Source organism: Musca domestica, unplaced genomic scaffold (genome assembly GCF_030504385.1).
Source record: "Musca domestica strain aabys unplaced genomic scaffold, Musca_domestica.polishedcontigs.V.1.1 220, whole genome shotgun sequence".
NCBI lineage: Eukaryota > Metazoa > Arthropoda > Insecta > Diptera > Muscidae > Musca > Musca domestica.
In genome coordinates this window covers 363,671-384,507 of record NW_026712263.1, presented here as the reverse complement: position 1 = coordinate 384,507, position 20,837 = coordinate 363,671, and the positions used below count along the sequence as shown (strand labels likewise).

At 33.1% G+C, this 20,837-nt stretch overlaps 1 protein-coding gene across 1 annotated transcript in view; it reads left to right on the top strand.

Moving 5' to 3' along the window:
• Window positions 1-1,929, top strand: part of LOC101889830 (regulating synaptic membrane exocytosis protein 1-like) — a 59,072-nt gene extending 57,143 nt beyond the window's left edge. The window contains exons 6-7 of the mRNA XM_059123096.1: window positions 1,192-1,353; window positions 1,423-1,929. Of these exons, the coding sequence (XP_058979079.1) occupies window positions 1,192-1,353; window positions 1,423-1,614 (354 nt within the window). The 3' untranslated portion in view covers window positions 1,615-1,929. The remainder of the gene's footprint in view (window positions 1-1,191; window positions 1,354-1,422) is intronic.
• Window positions 1,930-20,837: the final 18,908 nt, after the last annotated feature.

Sequence of the window (20,837 nt, the reverse complement as noted above, 5' to 3'; positions counted from 1 at the left end):
TTTCAGGATCTTATTTCCAAATATCAGGATTCCAACTCTACCACTTCTCCCATAATTAATATTGTACCAAATTTAGTACCATTTAGTACACATAAGAGTGAATTTCCAAAACTACCTACATACCCCAACCTTACAATGCAATAGTAATTTTATTTTCAAATTTCAGGACTCCAACTCTATTATTTATCTCAAAATTTCATGTTTGTACCAAATTTGGTACAATTTAGTACGTACAAGTTCGAGTTTCCAAAACTTCCTACATTCTGTAGCCCTACAATGCAATAGTAAACTTATTTCCAAATTTCAGCATTACAACTCTTACGGTTATCCCAAAATGTAAATTGTACCAAATTTCGTACCATTTAGTACAAATTTCACATATAAGTACGAATTTCCAATTTCCTCAGTCCCACAATGCAATAATACCAATCTTATTTACAAATTAAATCATTTTATCTCCATCGGTTCATGCAAATCGAAATTGTACCAATTTTAGTACCATTTCGTACTTTTCGTGCATATAAGTACAAATTTGGAAAACTACCTTCATATCCCAATCCTACACTCCGGCAGTAAAGTCAATTTCAAATTTCTGGATTCCAGCTTAATTCCAAATTTCAGGATACCAGCTCTATTGGTTCATTCAAAAACCAAATTTAGTACAAATAAGTACAAATTTAAACAACTACCTACATAATACGATTCGATAGAAATCTTATTTCCAAATTTCAGGATTCCAACTCTACCGCTTCTCCCAAAATTTAAATGTACCAAATTTAGTACCATTCAGCACAAATAAGTACGAATTTCCGAAACTTCCTATATACCTATATTCACGCAAATCGAAATTGTGCCAATTTTAGTACCATGTCGTACTTTTCGTACTTTTCCTACACTCCGCAAGTAATGTTAATTTCAAATTTCGGCTCCATCCGTTCCTCTATATTCAAGTTGTACCAAATTTAGTACCGTTTAGTACTTTTCGTATACATGAGTACACACTTCCAAAACGACCTCCTTACATCGACCTACTACTCCCCAACTTTGATATCAATTCCTAATTTCAGGTTTTTAGCTCTAACCGTTCACATGATAAGAAATGGTACCAAATGTAGGATATTTTAGTACTTTTCGTAATTAACCAATATTTAATTAGTAACCATTCCGAACTTTCACGATATTTCATTTTAGTTAATTTGTGCCCGAAAAATAGTACCCGTGGACTGTGAAACACCACCCGATACGTATGTAAAATGCTACATCAAGGACGGGGATCGTTTGCGGCACAAAAAGAAAACTCGAGTGGTAAGGCATTCAGCGGAACCCATTTACAAGCAGACAATTAAATATCAGGTAATGCAAACACACAAATTTTCAAATCAAAATCCATTTTTGACTAATTCTTATGGTACTGCCCAACAGTGTTCGGATGTATTCGGTCGTAATATTGTCATTATGGTGTGGCAGCGCTGTGTTGGCTTCGAACACAATCAAGGCCTCGGTGGCACCGAAGTCAATCTGGATAAACTGAATATGGACGAACATGTCAACGGCTGGTATCCGTTGTTTCCGATGCACTCATTTGGCGGTTCAGATTCGGATAATTCTCCTTGACCGATCACGCCCAATCATCAATATAATTCATGCGACAGCATAACTGGCACCGGTCTCTTCAGCAATCAAATGGCGGCAGCAACTTTGAAAGCTGTTACCACACCATTGCGATTGACAGAGGATACATCGCCGACAGAATCGGCTCCAACAAAGAAACATTTAATGGTAACCGCAACACCATCTCCAACCACAACAACAGCCGGAGCTGCAACAGCAACAATTATTGCAACAACACCAATAGAATATAAGACACCGGAAAAGACGGACATTGTCCGGGATTTGTTGGTATTTTTTAAGAAACTCTTTAAATGTAAGAATGTCAGTGTGAACAACAATAAGGATATGCATTTCGCCAATGGCACAGCACAGCAGGGTGAATATATCTAGAGGATGCAAATATTTTGTATGTAAAACATTTTCAAAATCCCACAAAAAAATACAATTTACATAAATCTGCAAGAAATACACCAAAAAGATACATATAAACATATACATGCATATTTATATTTATATATCAATCATAGAAACATACATATTAAGAAAAAAAAATAAAAACTATAATTAAAGAAGAAATAAGTTTAGAGCATATATTTATATAATTTTTTTTTATCTAACCACACTGGAAGTATATTAAGTTCGATGGAGGCAGATTTTGTCAACTTTTTTTGGATAGCCTCCCCATTGAATGAATTTCTCATTATAGCCCATCGATTATTTTGTCCAATATCTCGAAAACTATTATGTATATTTTTTATGAAATTAAAGTTTAAAGAAAGCCTAAAAAGTTACCTGTTGAACCAAAAAACAAGTAAAATAGTATCAGTCGGTTTTGCCGACAGATGTATACCCCCAGCCTTGAGTTATGAACGTGACAGATTTGGACTATATCGGCTACTTCTTGTACTTTATATGAGATAGGAAAATTTTTCGGAAATATGCGTCAGGTAACAGATATAGCGGACCGAAGTATTCCATTTTCATACTTCATCTAATACAGATAAAATATATTGGTATGTGTAAAATTTGAACGAAATTGAACATTCGTATCCAATTTTATGCGAAATCATAAATTCCGACAAATTACATAATCATATCAGAATACTGGTTAAGAGAAATATTTAGATATAGCAAGTTGTTAAGAATCACCGACTTGTTTCGCAAGTTATGACAATAATAAGTTGGCAGGTCTTGTGTTAATGAAAATATTGAGAAGCTCCAAGTCTGGATAGAATCGGATGTTAATTTTGCGTTTTATGAGCTCGTGGATACTCAACATTTTGATCCTTTTTGGGCAGGTACCAGAAGGTGTGGACCGATATATCCCATCTTCACACCAGATCTTGAGTTAGTAGAAATAATGGGACGTGTGTAATATAAAGAGAACAGGATGTATATTTCGGATTCTTTCCTCGTTTTGATTATTCAAAACTGTCATCCTTTGTGTGGGAGGTACCAGAACGAATGGTCCGATTTCTACCATCTTTATAAAAGATCTTGCGTTTACAAAAATATTGAGACGTGCTAATTCTTAAATGTTAATTTAGTGTTTTAAGAGCTTGATGGATATTCAAAATTTCGACCTTTTGTGGAGGAGGTACTTGATGGAGTGGACCGATATAATCCATTTTTGCACCTGATCTAGAACTGACGTAAATATCAGGATTTGCAAAGTTGGAACATAATCGGATTATCGATTCTCTCTCTGTGCAGAAAATATATATATATATATATTTTTTTGAAAATCTCGATCATTTGTGTGGGAGGTACCAGAAGGAGTGGACCGATATATTCCAACTTAACACCAGACCTTGGGTTACATTAAATATTGGCATGTGTGAAATTTGAAGACAATCGGACTCTTACATCAATTGTATGAGAATTTTAATTATTGAAAATATTGACCCTTTGTGGGGGAGGTACCAGAAGGAGTGGACCGATCTTGTCCATTTTCACACTTAACCTAGTACTGGCGCAAATATTAAGATTTGCAAAGTTTGAGCAAAATCGGATTATCGTTTCTCTTTCTGTGCAAAAAATATTTATTTTTTTTTTTTTTTCAAATTTCGACAATTTGTGGGGGAGGTACCAGAAGGAATGGAACGATATATTCCATCTTAACATCAGACCTTGGGTTAACATAAATATTGGCATGTGTGAAATTTGAAGACAATCGGACTCTTATATCACATTTTATAAGAGATGTAATTATTCAAAATTTTGACCATTTGTGGGGGAGGTACTTGATGGAGTGGACCGATATTGTCCATTTTCACACTTGACCTAGCACTGACGCAAATATTAAGATTTGCAAAGTTGGAGCAAAATCGGATTACCGTTTCTCTTTCTGTGCAAAAACTAAATTTTTCGAAAATTTCGAACTTTTGTGGGGGAGGTACCAGAAGGAGTGGACCGATATTGCCCATCTCCGAACTCGATCTAAGTTTGACAAAAATATTACGATGTACCAAGTTTGGACCAAATCGGATACTCCCTTCGAGAGTTATCGTGCGCACCAGCCAGCCAGACAGACAGACAGACAGACAGACGGACGGACGGACATCGCTAGATCGACTCCAAATGTTCTGAAACGGATTTGGTCCAAAGAGACCTAGGGTCTAAAACCATTATTTCGACTAGGCACGTTTTGGCCGTATCAAATGATATATACCCTCTGTAGCCATATGGCTGAGGGTATAAAAAAATATATATGAGAATATCTGTTCCATTTCAACGTTACAATGTACCATTTTTTAGCTTAATCTGAGCACCTGTTGCAAAAATTTCATTGCCTAGTCGAAATAACGGTTTTAGACCCTAGGTCTCTTTGGGCCAAATCCGTTTCAGAACATTTGGAGTCGATCTAGCGATGTCCGTCCGTCCGTCTGTCTGTCTGCCAGGCTGGTGCGCACGATAACTCTCGAACGGAGTATCCGATCTGGTCCAAACTTGATACATCGTAATATGTTTGTCAAACTTAGATCGAGTTCGGAGATGGGCAATTTTTGTCAAACTTAGATCGAGTTCGAAGATGGCCAATATCGGTCCACTCCTTCTGGTACCTCCCACACAAAATGTCGAAATTTTCAAAAAATATATTTTTGCACAGAAAGTGAAAGGATAATCCAACTTTGCACATCCTAATATTTGCATCAGTGCTAGGTCAGGCATGAAAATGGACAATATCGATCCACTCCATCAAGTACCTCCCCCACAAATGGTCAAAATTTTGAATAATTACAACTCTCATAAAATGTGATCTAAGAGTCCGATTATCTTCAAATTTCACACATCCCAATATTTATATTAAGCAAAGGTCTGGTGTTAGGATGGAATATATCGGTCCACTCCTTCTGGTACCTCCCCCACAAAGGGTCAAAATTTTAAATAATTACAACTTTCATAAAATGTTATGAAAGAGTCCGATTGTTTTCAAATTTCACAGTTCCCAATATGTATATAAACCTAAGATCTGATGTTAAGATGAAATATATCGGTCCATTCCTTCTGGTACCTCCCCCACAAATGATCGAGATTTTCAAAAATTACATATTTTCTGCACAGAAGGAGAATAGATAATCCGATTTTGTTCCAACTTTGATATTTACGTCAGTTCTTGGTCAGGTGCGAAAATGGACAATATAGGTCCACTCCTTCTGGTACCTCCCCCACAAAGGGTCAAAATTTTAAATAATTACAACTCTCATAAAATGTGATGTAAGAGTCCGATGGCCTTCAAATTTCGCAAATCCCAATATTTATATTAACCCAAGGTCTGGTGTTAAGATGGAATATGTCGGACCACTCCTTCTTGTACCTCCCCCACAAAAGGTCAAAATTCTCAAAAAATATATTTTCTGCACAGAAGCAGAAAAAATAATCCAATTTTGTTCAACTTCGAAATTCCTAATATTTGCGTCAGCTCTAGGTCAGGTGCAAAAATGGATAATATCGGTCCACTCCATCTGGGACCTCCCTCACAAAGGTTAAACATTTTAAATATGCATGAAGCCTATAAAACGCTAAATTATAGTTGGATTCCATGAAGACTTGACACATCTCAATATTTCTATCGACACAAGATCTACTATAAAGATAGAAGGGATCTTACCACGTGGCAATACTTATATCATATTTATTAAGGTCCGATACGAAGTGTACAATATTGGCCTTTTCCTTCGAAACCTATTCCATAGAGAGTCTATAATTTGAATAATCATAATAGGAGTCGAAATATATTTAAATAAACGAATATTGGCTGAGGGTATACATCTGTCGGCAAAACCGACTGATACTTTTTTACCTCGTTTTTTTTTTTTTTTTTTTTGAAAATTGTGACTAATTACAGATCAACTTATTAATCCATTACTTTTACAAAAGTATAGCGCCCTTAAATGTCGACAAATAAGTAAAACCAAAACATTGTGACATGAATTTCTACTTACTAGTAGCCAACTTATAACTACTATTTCGAAAAAAATAATGGATTGGTAGGTTGATTTGTAAATAGTTACAATTGGCTAAAATTGATTACGAAACCCATTATTTGGAAATTGATGTTTTTTCTGGGTGATTATGTTTTACCAGATACCGAGTTTTAAAGTCATAACCTCCATTATTGTAGTCGGACGCGCATTCCGTACACAGATGTCACTCATTACCTGGTAATGAGAAAAAGCATTTGTTCTGCTTTGTACTTTTTAAGAATAACTCATTATTTTAAAACTACTGGTAAAGCAATTGTTAGCTTATGAAGCGTTAAAAGAAGAGTGGAGAGTTAACATCGTATATAACCCAAACTTTTTCGAGCACACACTCTCTCCAGCACACCCTCACTCGAGCAAGTTTCACTCTCTAGTAAAAACGAGCAAATCTAAGCTCTGGCACAAATTAAAACGTATCTGTCTGTTTATTGAAATATACTTTAACTTGTGTAATGAATAGTCAAAACGTTGACCCTTTATAGCCCGAAGAGGTAAGATAATATTGTGCATTTCGAATCTGAACTTATTCTGATATACATTTTACGACATTTCTGGTTTGGATCATATAGAGATATGTACATATACTCTTTGAAAATGTTGTATTGTTGTGGGGGAGGTACCAGAAGTGGACTGACAGATAAGATATATCTGTGGTGCCAGAATGTTCCTCTGCGGTATTTTGGCCCATTCCCGGCGAAACACTTGCTTGAGTTAATCGACACTTTGTCATTTTTTAGTGCCAACCCTGCTCTCCAAAATACTTCACACACACACAATAGTCCAACGGATTGGAGATCCGAAGATTTTGGTGGCCATTGTGCGCTGGAAATGAAGCGAGGTACATCATTTGTAACAATTCTTGGGTGGCGCGTGCTGAGTGCGATGGTGCTGAGTTCTGTTGGAATGTCTAAGGTCCTGGGCCAAAATGTTTGCTTGCGAAAGGCTTTAATACAGCCTCCAGAATATTTTCGCGATAATATTCGACATTTATTCTGATGCCCGATGATGTCGATTAATACGAGCAGAAAGCGACCATCAGCTGTTATGGCGGCCCACACCATCACAATGGCTGGCGCTTGAGTTCTGGTGACCAAACGAAGGTGCACATTTTCAGCTGACCTCTTTGGCAAGTAAGCACGATCATTTTGTTTGTTTACAAACTGCTGGACAACGAATGTTTTCTCATCGGAGATGTAGAGAACCAAATTCGGCTGTTCACCACTTTCGGCCAAGCGAAGCAACTCTTTAGTTTTTTTTGAGTCTATTTTCTGTTGTCTCTCTGTTGCGGTGTAAGTTCTCAGTTTTCAATATTTGTCGAATGGAATATTGCGATATATTCAGCGGACGAGCCATTTTTCGGCCACTGTGACGCGAGTTTCGATCAAGTCGCTTCTTTACTTTTCGAACCATTTCCGCTGAAGTTGCTGTTTTAATCGAGAACCTCCATTTTCAACTACGTAATGATGAAAAACTCTCCAGAATGCAAAATCAGTGTCCGATATAGCCCCCATATAACGGTACCTCCCTATATTCGGTTTTTTGTATGATTTTAGCGTCATTATTCATCGTAGTAGTTTCAAATTACGTATTTAGAGTTCGTAATGGAAGCTACAGCCTGTGACAGAAAATTGTCTGTGCTGCTCCAGGTCATCCCTATGTACGGTATTTTGATGATCAGGTCTTCGTATAGCTCCTATATAACGGTACCTCCCTATGTACGGTATTTTGATGCCGTTTATTTCAAGTTTCGAATTTGAATATGGTAATGGCTTGTGACAAACAATGCATATGTAGGTGCACGTCGTACAGGCCCTAATATAACGGCTATATTCGGTATTTTTAAAATGTTAACAGAATTTTTGGCGAATGTTGTCTTTTTCGAAATTTTTCAAATACGTTCTAAATGGTGGAGGGTATTCAAAGTTCGGCCCGGCCGAACTTACTGCTTTTTTACTTGTTACTTATGAGGTGCGAACTGCATTTCCGATGCAAGTCAAACTCTGTACATGGTAACTTTTGTTTTACCCGAATATACGCCATGTAGGCCCACCCACACCTTCTCATACCTATCCACAAAGAGCCACAATTTTGAATAATAACTCTCATAAAATGTGATTTTCTTACCATCTATCTAGTCTGAATAGGTAACATATAATATCGCTACACTTCTTCCAGTAACTTCCTGACAAATGGTCAAAAACCATCTCAAAATTTCCAAAATGTTTTTTTTTTAAATAATAATTGGAAACAGATAAAAAAAATACATCAAATCATCAGTGTAATATCGAGAGAGCACATTGAGTGAAATACAAAAGTGCAAAGGACAAAAAATGTGATTAGTATGCCACAAATCAATTATTGTGAAAAAAAATGAAAAAAAAACAGAAAAACAAATAGTGAATGTATTTAACACAAAAAGTGTTAATTTTTTTGGAGAATAAGATGAAGTTTTAAAAAAGATGAATTATTAAAATAAATTGATATAAATAAAAGATTACAGTTTGTTGTTATGAAGAGTGTTGTTTTTCTATACCAAAATCGTTACATTTGAATGACCGTCAAGAAGAGTTAGAATAAAAAAAGGTATTTATTTATATACATTCGTACATAATACCATATACACACATACAAAAATATAAATAATAATACACATCGATATATAATACACGAATATACAACAATTCAAAATACAAAATTTAATATTAAATTACAAAAAAAAAAAAAAAACAAAAGAAAAATAATATAATTATTATGTGTTTATGTATCACAGTGTAGAATACCAACCAACAAAAAGATACACAAAAAAATAAATATTTAATTAAATTACACAATGAAATCAAGTCTTCACAACAATAATATTATTAATTATAAAAAACAAGTTATTAAAAAAAATAAACCAAATCATATATATTTTTCAAATAATATTTATATGTGAAAATGGAAATAAATATAAAATATATACATACAAAATTTATGAGGAAATATATATATATAAAAATCTTAGCCATGACATTTAGACGACTAAGTGTATATCTGAAACAAAAAAAATTAGAGAAACTAAAACAAGAACAAATATCATAAGAATGTTATGTATAAAACGAAAATATTTTTGAAACAATGAAAACCTTAACTTTCAATTTGGTGATTTAAATTTGCAACAAAAAAAAAAAAAACAAACAACAACAAATTAAATTGACTCCAGGTCAAATGTTTCCATAACTGGGGCAAACTCTCACAATTACTAAAGGACAATCTCTTCTCTTAAAATTACATCAATTGACAAAAACATTTTTTTGGATAGTACTCTATATATACAAGAACAACAACAACAACAACAAATAATTAAATGCAAAAATTGAATATAAAAAAATTAAATAATATTAAAACTTAATGCAAATTTAATTGGGAAAATGCAAACAATAACAAGAAGAATATCAATTGAACAGACAAAATGATTTGTATTATCCTGATAAATACCATTATTTCACTTGCAATTCCAATTATAATCTGAGAATTCCATTTGTAAGTCATAACCATTCAACTGTACTTACAGAATTTAATTTTAACTTCGCCCTGCAATTCATAATTCCATGTTCAAAATATTTCATTTGTAATTCCAAATTTTCCATTTGCCATTTGAATTATTCCATTCTAAATTCGAACTATTTAATTTGTAATTCAAAAAAATAATACTCAGGAAATTAAATTTGTATGCATCACAACATTACATGTTTGGGGTATTATTAGTTTGATTGGTCCAAAAATTATGTAACACCTCGAAGTATTGGTTCCTCACATTTGATGTTATATCTCTTCGAGCTGAGTCCATCTAGCTATGTCCGCCCGTCTGCTCACGTTAATTTGTAATCACCCTACAGGTTATGGCTTGAACCTCACGAAATTTTGTACATAGTTGGTTGTTACAGTCACAATATAAACTTATTGTTCTTGGAGATGATTGCAAAATATATAATAAAATATTTAAGGATTGGAATGAACCAAAAACAGAAATTTTATTCGCAATTATAGACTAATCGACGCGGAAGTTAGCATGGGGCTAGAGCTAGAGGCTGGGCAGAAGTCTTCCAATTTTGCTGGTCATCGGGTAATATTTGGTGGGGAAATAGACTATAACATTTGTGTTAAATACAAGTCAAATTTTCCATTAAACCATGAATATTTTTAATTAATAATTCCGGCGAAATAACAAAAAGACGAACAGGTCAATTCTGACCGTTGCGTAGATACCGATACTAAATATATCGAATAAATATAGCGAAATATATACAATGTGTATGTACAAAGGAAGGGGATGTTAGCTAGAATGCCTTTATCTCATGAGTGGCTGGACCAATTTTGACAAATTTTTAATGCCCTCTTGGCATAAAAGAATAATATGTAAAAAAATAGCAAAAAAGATGCCAATAAGGATGTTAATATAGATTTTTTAGTATTTTGTGATATTTTTTATTTATATATTTATTTATTTATTCATTTTTTTTTTTTTTTTTTTTTTGATATTCTTCATCGTATGCAATTTTTGTCATTTTACTTATAATATTGAGGCATACATTTTGAAATATTTTTTCACCTTTCAACACAGGTTGGGTTTATTATATACAGATTACAACTATCGTCCGATCCTCACGAAATTTTTCACCAGGGTGAGGTTAGTCTCAGAAGGGCTAGGTTTATTGTTTTCAAATATGTCCGCAATATATTTAGGGGTTGAAATTGACAAACAACTAAAAATGATCCTGACTTTGGAGCCGTTATAAAGGGGACAAATAGAAACAAAAGGACACGAAATCTCGCATGAAGTTAGAGGTTAGGACAGTTTTTAGAACAATTGAAGCCAATCGACACGCTGGAGAAGTGAGTTAAGGACAAGAAAGAATTCTAGTATTTTGGATGACCATTGGATTATATTTAGCTGTAAAATGCTAAGGGTAATATCTGTCAAATATCCCTGGTCAAAATGCTAAGGTTAATATCTGGGCAGTACTCCGTGACATAATTTCAAAAGCGAAATCTTCCAAAATGGATTTGGACATAAAGGGGCTTTTAACATATTATAGTGTTGTAGGGTATCACATGGTCGGCTCCGGCTCGACTACAGACTTTGCTTTTGAATAGTTCGAATTCAAATTAAACATTAAAAATGTCAAATGAGATAATTTGAACTTAAATTTTATTAAATGTTACGAAATAAAAATGAATTTTTTGAATTACAAATGAAATGTTTCGATTTGTATCTGAAAAAGCTGGTGTGTGCCTAAGAAAAGTTGTGTAAAAGATGCCTTCCTGGTATCGACTTCACCTTTTTCAGATGTAATTCGAAATTTATTATTTGAAATTCGAAAATTCCTTTTGAAATTCGTTATATTTCAATTGTAATTCAAGATTTCCATTTATTTTATTTGAATTTCGAATTAATTCAATATGAATTCCATTCCAAATTCGAAACAAAAAAAAACGCAAACATTTGTTTGCATTGACTTCATAGTTGATTTTTCGAATTACGCAAACAAATATTCGAATCACCATTAAAATTTTATGAATTTAAAATGGAATTCTCGAATTACAAATGAAATGTTACGAATTCAATTGAAATGTTTCGAATTACATCTATAAAAAGGTGTATAGTTCTACCATAACTTTGTAATTTAAATATTTTATTTGTAATTCGAGCATCTCATTTGTATCAACATTTTCAGTTGTAATTAATTTACAAATAATAATTACGAATTACAAATTAAATAATTCGAATTCCAAATGGAATTTAACGAATACCAAATGATATTCTCAGGTCGACTCATACTTCCTGGTCGACTATATTTTCTACCACTATCTATCTGATTTTTTACTTTCTGGTCATATTTTCCCAAACTGCCTTTTCTCAAAAAATAGTTGCCTGTTTCATACTTTTTTAGGACATACGGCAACTCATATCCCCCAACCTTTCTTTCTGAACAAAATTTTGATTTTTTTAGAAAACCTATTTTTGGACTTCCCAAACAAATATTTTTTCTTTCGATTTCAATTCAAGAATTTCCGAAGAAATCGAAGATTTTTTAAAAAAGAAATCTAATGGCTTTCGACGAAAATTGTGGATTTAACATATTTTTAATAATACTTATTCACAGACGACTTGGTCAATTGTTTTTCTAAGGGACTCCCTGTAAAAGTGCTGTAGCGTTTATCGAAATTTTTTTAATCGCAATTTTTTAGGAAAATTTTTTCAAGAAATTCCTAAACTAAAATTGTGAAGGATCTCCTGACCAAAGTTGTGGATTCAAAAAGAGTAGATTTAAAAATCTGAAGGCCTCTTGACCAAAATTCGTGCATATAAAACAAAGAATTCTAGGACCTTCTGTGGACATTGTGAACAACATTTTTTGATTTCCTTAAAAATTGTTCAAAAAACCCCCTCCATGGTGCATGTATCGTACTTACAACTTTTTCCGAGGACTTTTGAATTTTTCAAGTTGATAACTATTAGAATTCTATCGAGAATTTACTGTGATCACTGTTGCTGCTGCTAATAGTTCCAAAAATGATTGTTGGATTGTTCAAGAAAGGATTTCAAAGACCTCCTACCTAAAAACATTGATATGGTTAAATATAGTGGGTTGATAATATAGTTTAACAAAATCGTGATATATTTTTTTTTTTATTTGACTTTAAGGATCCCTTGACAAAAATATAAAGGGTGGCTTTTTTCAGAATTTGTAATTTAAAGAATTGTCAATTTTTTTCTTCTGACCAAAAATTTAGTTTTTTTTTTTTACTTTTATAACGATGAGCTATTGAAATTTTAAGCGGTTTGGAACTGATTTTGACGACGGCTGTCAATAAAAATAATAAAAAATCGAGGATTTTAGTAAGAAAATTTTCAAGAACCTCCTAGAAATCCTGAATTTAAAACAAAACGAAGATATTATTAAGAATCATGAATTTAAAAGATACGGAAAAAATAGTGCATTTTTTAAATGATGGTTTTAAACTTTCCGTGGCGAAAATCCTAATTTTTTTAAGATCCGTGGAACTGAAAACTGTTCAAAAAACTTTAGGGGTAAAATTAAGGATTTCCGTTGTTGCAAAATTGTCAGGCTTAATCCCATTTTTGTTGTTTTTATAAAAACAACGTTTGTTTATAGTGGAGAACCATTGTAATTTTTACCAGGAGCCAGAGCCACCAATCCTCATCAGTTCCCTTGTTTTTGTCTGGGATATTCTAACCAGGAATAATTTAAAAAAAATCCTATGATAAAAAAAATCTTTTTTATCCAAGTGACGAGATCGTAAGCTGAATAGAAGAGGAACCAAAACCTAGGTATTCCCTACCTTACAACCTGGTAAACATTACTATCGTTCACCATTATAAACCAACGTTTTTTTATATAAACAACGATAATGGGATTAAGCCTGACCAACAACAAAATATTATGGCATCCCGAACAAACATACTTCATGGATACTCCAAGAGTTTTGGATTTTTGAAGAAATTGTGAAGTTGGCGACGACTAAATTTGTTGAATTGTATGCGATTGGGAATTTACATCGACCAATATTTATATATTTATATATATATATATATATATATATATATATATGTATATATATATGTATATATATATACATATATATATATATATATATATATATATATATATATATCACATTGTGCTTAAAAATTTCATTTTTAAGAATCGTGTTCATAAATTGTGTACATTTTTATCTAGTTGGACTAAATTATTGATCTGTTGTTTGTATACCCTAAGACTTTTTATACCCTCCACCATACTATGGAGGGTATATTAATTTTGTCATTCCGTTTGTAACTCCTCGAAATATTCATGTCAGACCCAACAAAGTATACATATTCTAGAACAGCGTAAAATTCTAAGACGATTTAGCCATGTCCGTCTGTCTGTCTGTGTGTCTGTCTGTCTGTCTGTCTGTCTGTTGTAATCACGCTATCTTTCGAACAAATTGAGATAGAAGGCTAAAATTTTGCACACATGTATATTTTCCCAGTAGGCAGGTTAAGTTCTTAAATGGGCCATGTAGGTCCAAGTTATCATATAGTCCCCATATAACGGTACCTCCCGATATTCGGTATTTTGATGATTTTAGCGACATTATTCACCGGAATTATTTCAAACTTGGTATTTGAAGTTCGTAATGGATACTACAGCCTAAGACAGAAAATTATCTGTGCAGGTCCACGTCTTCATACAGCCCCCATATAACGGTACCACCCGATATTCGGTATTTTGATGATTTTAGCGACATTGTTTACCGCAATCGTTTCAAATTTGGTATTTGAAGTTCGTAATGGATGCTTCATCCAAAGTCAAAAAATGAGCCATGTAGGTCCACGTCTTCATATAGCCCCCATATAACGGTACCCCCCGATATTCGGTATTTTAATGATTTTAGCGACATTATTTACAGGGATTGTTTCAAATTTCGCATGTGAAGTTCGTAATGGATATTTCAGCCCATGCCAGAAAATTGTCTGTGCAGGACCACGTCTTCGTATAGCCCCCATATAACGGTACCCCCCCATATTCGGTATTTTGACGATTTTAGCTACATTATAAACAGATTTTTCTTCAAGTTTCGCATTTAAATATTGTAATAATTTATGACAAAAGTTGCCTATGCAGGCCCACGTCGTCGTATAAGCATTCGGTATTTTAAGATTTTAACAGAAGTTTTAAGGGTTTTTTTTTTGGAAATTGCCAAATTTGTACCAAATGGTGGAGGGTATTAAAAGTTCGGCCCGGCCGAACTTACAGCTTTTTTACTTGTTTTTACAAAAATAGCCCCAAAGGCAAATAGTCTAAAAGACTTTGTTTAAAATAATGACAATTTTAATTTATTTTATTTAAGTTTATTTTAAAAAAAAAAAAAACTGAAGAATATCATTAGCCGATTTTATTTTATTTTATTTAAGATGAATTCACCCCACTCAACACGCACCAAATTTTTTTGTAAATTTGTCAGATGCTGGAATTGACCACAGGATCCTTTGATTTATTCAGATTCAAATAATCAATGGGTTAATACAAATCATTTTGAAAAAACGGCGAAATTTAAAAAGACACTCACAGATAAACAACTAAAAATACATAAATTACAACAAAAATAAGCAAACCTTTTTGTAGGCTAAAAATCTCTTTTCAATGTGAAATTCAAACAATAAATGGCTGTTAGTCTTCTTTGTATTTATATCTAGACATAGTTATTTATTAACTGTAGTTAGTCTTTTTTACTTCCTCTTTCGCTAAAATAAAATAACAAAAACCCAAAACGAATAACAAGTCTTTAATGCAACGCACACTGCAAAATTCAAAAGGAAAAAACTTAACGAAACTTTACAAAAAACTATAAAAAAACGAATCACTAGGTTTTTTCTTCTGTGACTTTTCTTTCCACTAAAGATATCTAATAAAAGAAAACAATATATATAATTAACTGAATAAAAAAATGATAAGGAAAACAAAAAACAACAGTGGAACATTAAGACCTGCAAATAATTCAAAAGTCAAATAAAATATTTAAAAAAAATTAATCTAATAAGTTTAAATGTTATATAAATACTAAACAATAAAGTTGAACTACAAGACGAGCTACTTGAATACATTTTTCTCTTGTTTTGTATGCCTCTAATTATGTATGTATGTTTGTATTACAAATACACATCAAATGGCTATAAATATGATCAAATATATCTAATATTTATATATACATATATATTAATTAAAATAAGAAAATAATAATTAAAAAAAGTATAAAAAACAAGGTTTTAAGTAAAGGTCTAAAGGATAAGGCAGGGAAAACTTTAAGTTTGGCATCATATATTGTATTACAAAGAACAAACAACAACAACAACAACAATTAAGAAATAAAACAACAATACAAAATTAAAATATTCATATAAATATAATTATCTATGTATTAACTAAATATATAACTAAACATATATATATTATATATTTAATAAAAGAAACTTAGCTACATATCTTCAACTTTAAATGACAAAAGAAAAAACTTCACAAACCTAAATTAAAAGAAAAACTAAGAACTATTGTTAACTTTTTAAACAAACCAAACAGACAAACAAATACGCTTCAATTTACCATTTTTTCTATTAAACTTAAATACTTGTATACCTTAAAATTGTATCTACATATACAGGGTAACCCAAAAAAGTGCAAAAATGTGTAAATGTCATATTTAAGAATGTAAGAAGCTGAGAATGGGCACAGAAACAATTTTTATATATTTCGGCGATACTTAATTGGTAGTTATTTTTATAGAAACTTTCATTCCTTATCCGCAACGTTTCAATTCGTAAAGTGAGTTCTCCTTTGTAAAATCCTTAATAACTCTATTAAATAAAAATGTTTCTTAAATTTTAAGCGTGTTTCTGATCAAAATCGACAGTACTCTACTAAACTAACCTCCATTTATGGGAGGATTGGAATGGAATTTTTTTTTGGCAATTTGCCAATAAAATACAAAATTATAGATCACTTCTGAATCTGAGTCCTCAGTTTTTCTCAGTATTGGTCCACTATTTGATAGAGAACTATATAGGGTTTCCGCCACAATTTCCAACAAAGTCCTTGTAGAAGGTGGAAAGGAAATGCCACGCAAATATATTTACATACAATTCTTCTGACGTGTTTTGAAGGCCGACATCACATTTTCCAGCTGAAGTGACTTTTTAGTATATTATATATATATACATATATATATTATATATATACATATATTATATATTACATATATTATATATATACACTGTGAGACATAATTCAATATAATTTAACAAGAAGTTAATTTTTAATATTTATTCAAAACGTTGACCCTTTGTGAGGGAGGTACCAGAAGGAGTGGTCCGATATCTACCATCTTCACACCAGATCCTGCTTAAGTTGAAGTATTGGGATGTGTAAAATTTGAAAATAATCGGATGCTCATTTCACGTTTTACAATCTTCATGGTTATTCAACATTTTGACCCATTGTAGAGAGGTACCAGAAGGAGTATACCGATATATATTTACACCAAATATTTACAAAAATATTGGAATGTGTTAAAATTTGAAGACAATCGGACTCTCATTTCAAATTTTAGAAGAGTTATAATTATTCGAAATTTTCGACCCTTTGTGAAGGAGGTACTTGATGAGGTGGACCAATATTGTCCATTTTGGCACCTGACCTAGCACTGGCAAAAATATTGGGATATACAAATTTTGCACAAAATCGAATTATTCTTTCTCTTTCTATGAGGCAAATAATTTTCTTTGAAAATTTACCCTTTTGTGTTGGGAGGTACCAGAAATATGGGACCAATTGTGCCTATCTCCGAATTCGATCTTAGTTAATATTAGCGATGTCCATCCGTCTGGCTGTTGCTCTCTCAAAGGGAGTATTCAATTTGGTCCAAACTTTGTACATCATAATATTATTGTCAAACTTAGATCGAGTTAGGAGGTGGGCAAAATCGGCCCACTCCTTCTGGTATCTCCCCCACAAAAGGTGAAAATTTTCAAAGAAAACAATTTACCTCATAGAACAAGAAAAGATCATCCGATTTTTTCAAACTTTGCAAATCCTAATATTTTTGCCAATACAAGGTTAGGGTTAAAAATGAACAATATCGGTTTACTCCATCAAGTACCTCCCCCATAAAGGGTCAAAACTTGGAATAATTATGACTCTTATAAAATATAAAATATTTTCTTCGAATTTCGCACAACTCAATATTCTTTCTAATACAAAATCTGGTGCAAAGATGGGATATATCGGACCACTCCTTCTGGTACCTCCCCCACAACGGGTCGGAATTCTGAATAGCCACAAAGCTCGTAAAACGCGAATTGAGGATCAGGTTCCTTTTAAACACAGCACGTCTCAATATTTCTATAAACACAAGATCTGTTGTGAATATGATACAATTCGGTCCACTCCTTCTAGTACCTCCCCAACAAAGGGTCAACATTTTTTATAACCCAAAACGATCATAAAACGCGAATTGACCACCTAATTCTCTTAAAATTCCCCCCCCCCTTCTGGGGGAGTTGCCAGAAGGATCAACATTTGAAATAATTGCAACTCTTACAAAAGTGCAATGAGAGTCCGATTGTCTCCAAATTTTCACACAACCTAATATCTTTAATAACACAAGATCTGCTGTGAAGATAGGATACATCGGCCCACTCACTAAATTTTGAATAATCTTATATCTCATAGCAGATGAAACATTTTCATCCAACTTCGAACATCGTATCAAGACATTTGGAGGACGGTTTCAGGACCTGTCTGTCTGTCTGTCTATGTGGGCGACTGGTTAAAACTTGATACATGGCAATATTTATACCAAACTTAGATGGTTTTCGGATATAGGCAATATTAGCCACTCCTTCTAGAACTGACTTCCGTTGGCATTGTTCTTCAAAAACTAAGAAACTTCTCAATTTATGTTTTGTAGATCTATCATACATAAACTCATATGGAGCGCGATTTTAACCCCAAAACGTATTTTTTATACCCTCCACCTTGGAAAGGAGGATATATTAACTTTGTCATTCCGTTTGTAACATCCTTAAATATTCGTCGAAGACCCCATAAAGTATATATATTGAAATCACGATACAGCCCACATTATTTGACGTAGAGCGCCAAAATTTAGCAGAGCAATTTGTATTGTGTCTAGGATGGTTGGTATTATATGTTGGATGGTTGGTATAAAATGAGATATATCGGTCCACGTTCTGGTATAGTCCACATATAACGGTACCTCCCGATATTCGGTATTTTGATTATTTTTGCCTCATTTTTTCACGGATTTGTCTAAAAATTGGTATTTGTTGGTCATAATGGGTTCCAGCTCCGGTGGCGAAACATTGCATGTATGGGTCCAAGATTTGGTATAGCCCGGTATTTTGATGGTTTTTGCCACATTTTCTCACTGCTTTGTCTAAAAAGTAGTATTTGTGGGTCATAATGGGTCCTAGTTCGTGTGGCGAAACATTGGATGTATAAGTCCACGTTTTGGTATAGTCCCCATATAACGGTACCTCCCAATGTTCGGTATTTTGATTATTTTTGCCACATTTTTTCACGAATTTCTCTGAAAATTTGTTGGTCATAATGGGTTCCAGCTCCAGTGGCGGAACATTGCATGTATAGCTTCACGCTTTGGTATATCCCCCATATAATGGTACCTCCCGATATTCGGTATTTTGATTATTTTTGCCACATTTTTTCACGGATTTGTCTGAAAATTGGTATTTCTAGGTCATAATGAGTTCTAGCTCCTTTGGCGAAACATTGCATGTGTAGGTTCACGATTTGGTATAGCCCCCATACAACGGCACCTCCCAAAATTCGGCATTTTAATGGTTTTTGCCACATTTCTTCTAATGTTTCCTTTACCGTAAGATGTAGGGTATTAAAAGTTTGGCCCGGCCGAACTTAATGTTTTTTTACTTGATATTTTTCTGGATTTTAGGTAAGTTTTGGTGTATTCTGAGATGCACATTCAAATTTTATGAAAAATAATTTTTGTAGAATATTTTGTGTAAACTTTTGTATGTAAAATGCCGATACACGAGTCTCATATTTTTAGCTCCACTTTAATAATCAGTTAACTTTTTCCTGTAATTTTGGAAAAAAGTTAATTTTGTCGCACAGTGTTATACATACTGCTGAGGTTATTATGCTCGATGTACAGTATGTCCCGCCTCATTTCCCATGCAATACGTTGAACTATTGATTTACTCAACCAACTCTAATACCCTCTGGTCAATAGTTCCAAACAAAAATTTGGCAACTTCTTGAGTTCTACAGATATCAATATACAATTTTGGTAAAAGAAAAAGGTAAGTTTCATATAAAAATTTAAAAACGCTTCGAGAATCTGTGTTATGCGCCGTTTTTTCGCTCTGCTGGAGAGCTATTCTTTCCTCTTCTCATTCTAATAATAATAAAAACAAATAAGCACAGGCTATGGTCGTGTGGGGCCGACCATGTGATACCCTACAACACTACAATATGTTCGAAGTCCCATTATATCCAAATCCATTTTGGAAATAATGTCAAAGAGCGCCGCCCAGAGGTTACCCTAATTTTTTTGGCCCGGAGAATTTGGTCAATATTTACGCACTCCGTAGTTTTGTTAGGTATTCAAAACAATTTCACACGAAAGTAGTGATCCATTTTACTGCTAAATGTAATCCAATGGTCATCCAAAATTCTGGACTTCTCCCCTGTCCTTAACTCTCTTCCGATGCGAAATTTCGTGTCGATTAGTTTTCAATTGTGGACTATAGAGCGACTACAAAATTAGAAAATATTAAATTTTGTTTAGAGAACAAAATAGGCTTTAATTCTGACCCTAACCCTACCCCCATGTAAAATTTCGTGAGGATGCATATAATAGCCTCAAAACGTAGTGTTGGAGGGTGTAAGAATTTAGAAAAATTACAATTCAAAATTGTTAATCAAAATTGAAAAGATTGCATGCGATAAAAAATATGACAAAATTCGACAAATTCTGGCAAAAGACCATTCCGAATTGATGGGAATTGTGAAAATCGGCCCAGCGGTTCTTGATTTATAAGCAAAATAAATAAGTTAAAAGAATTGATCTTATTTATTTTGCTTATAAATCAAGAACCCATCAATTCGGAATGGTCTTTTGCCAGAATTTGTCGAA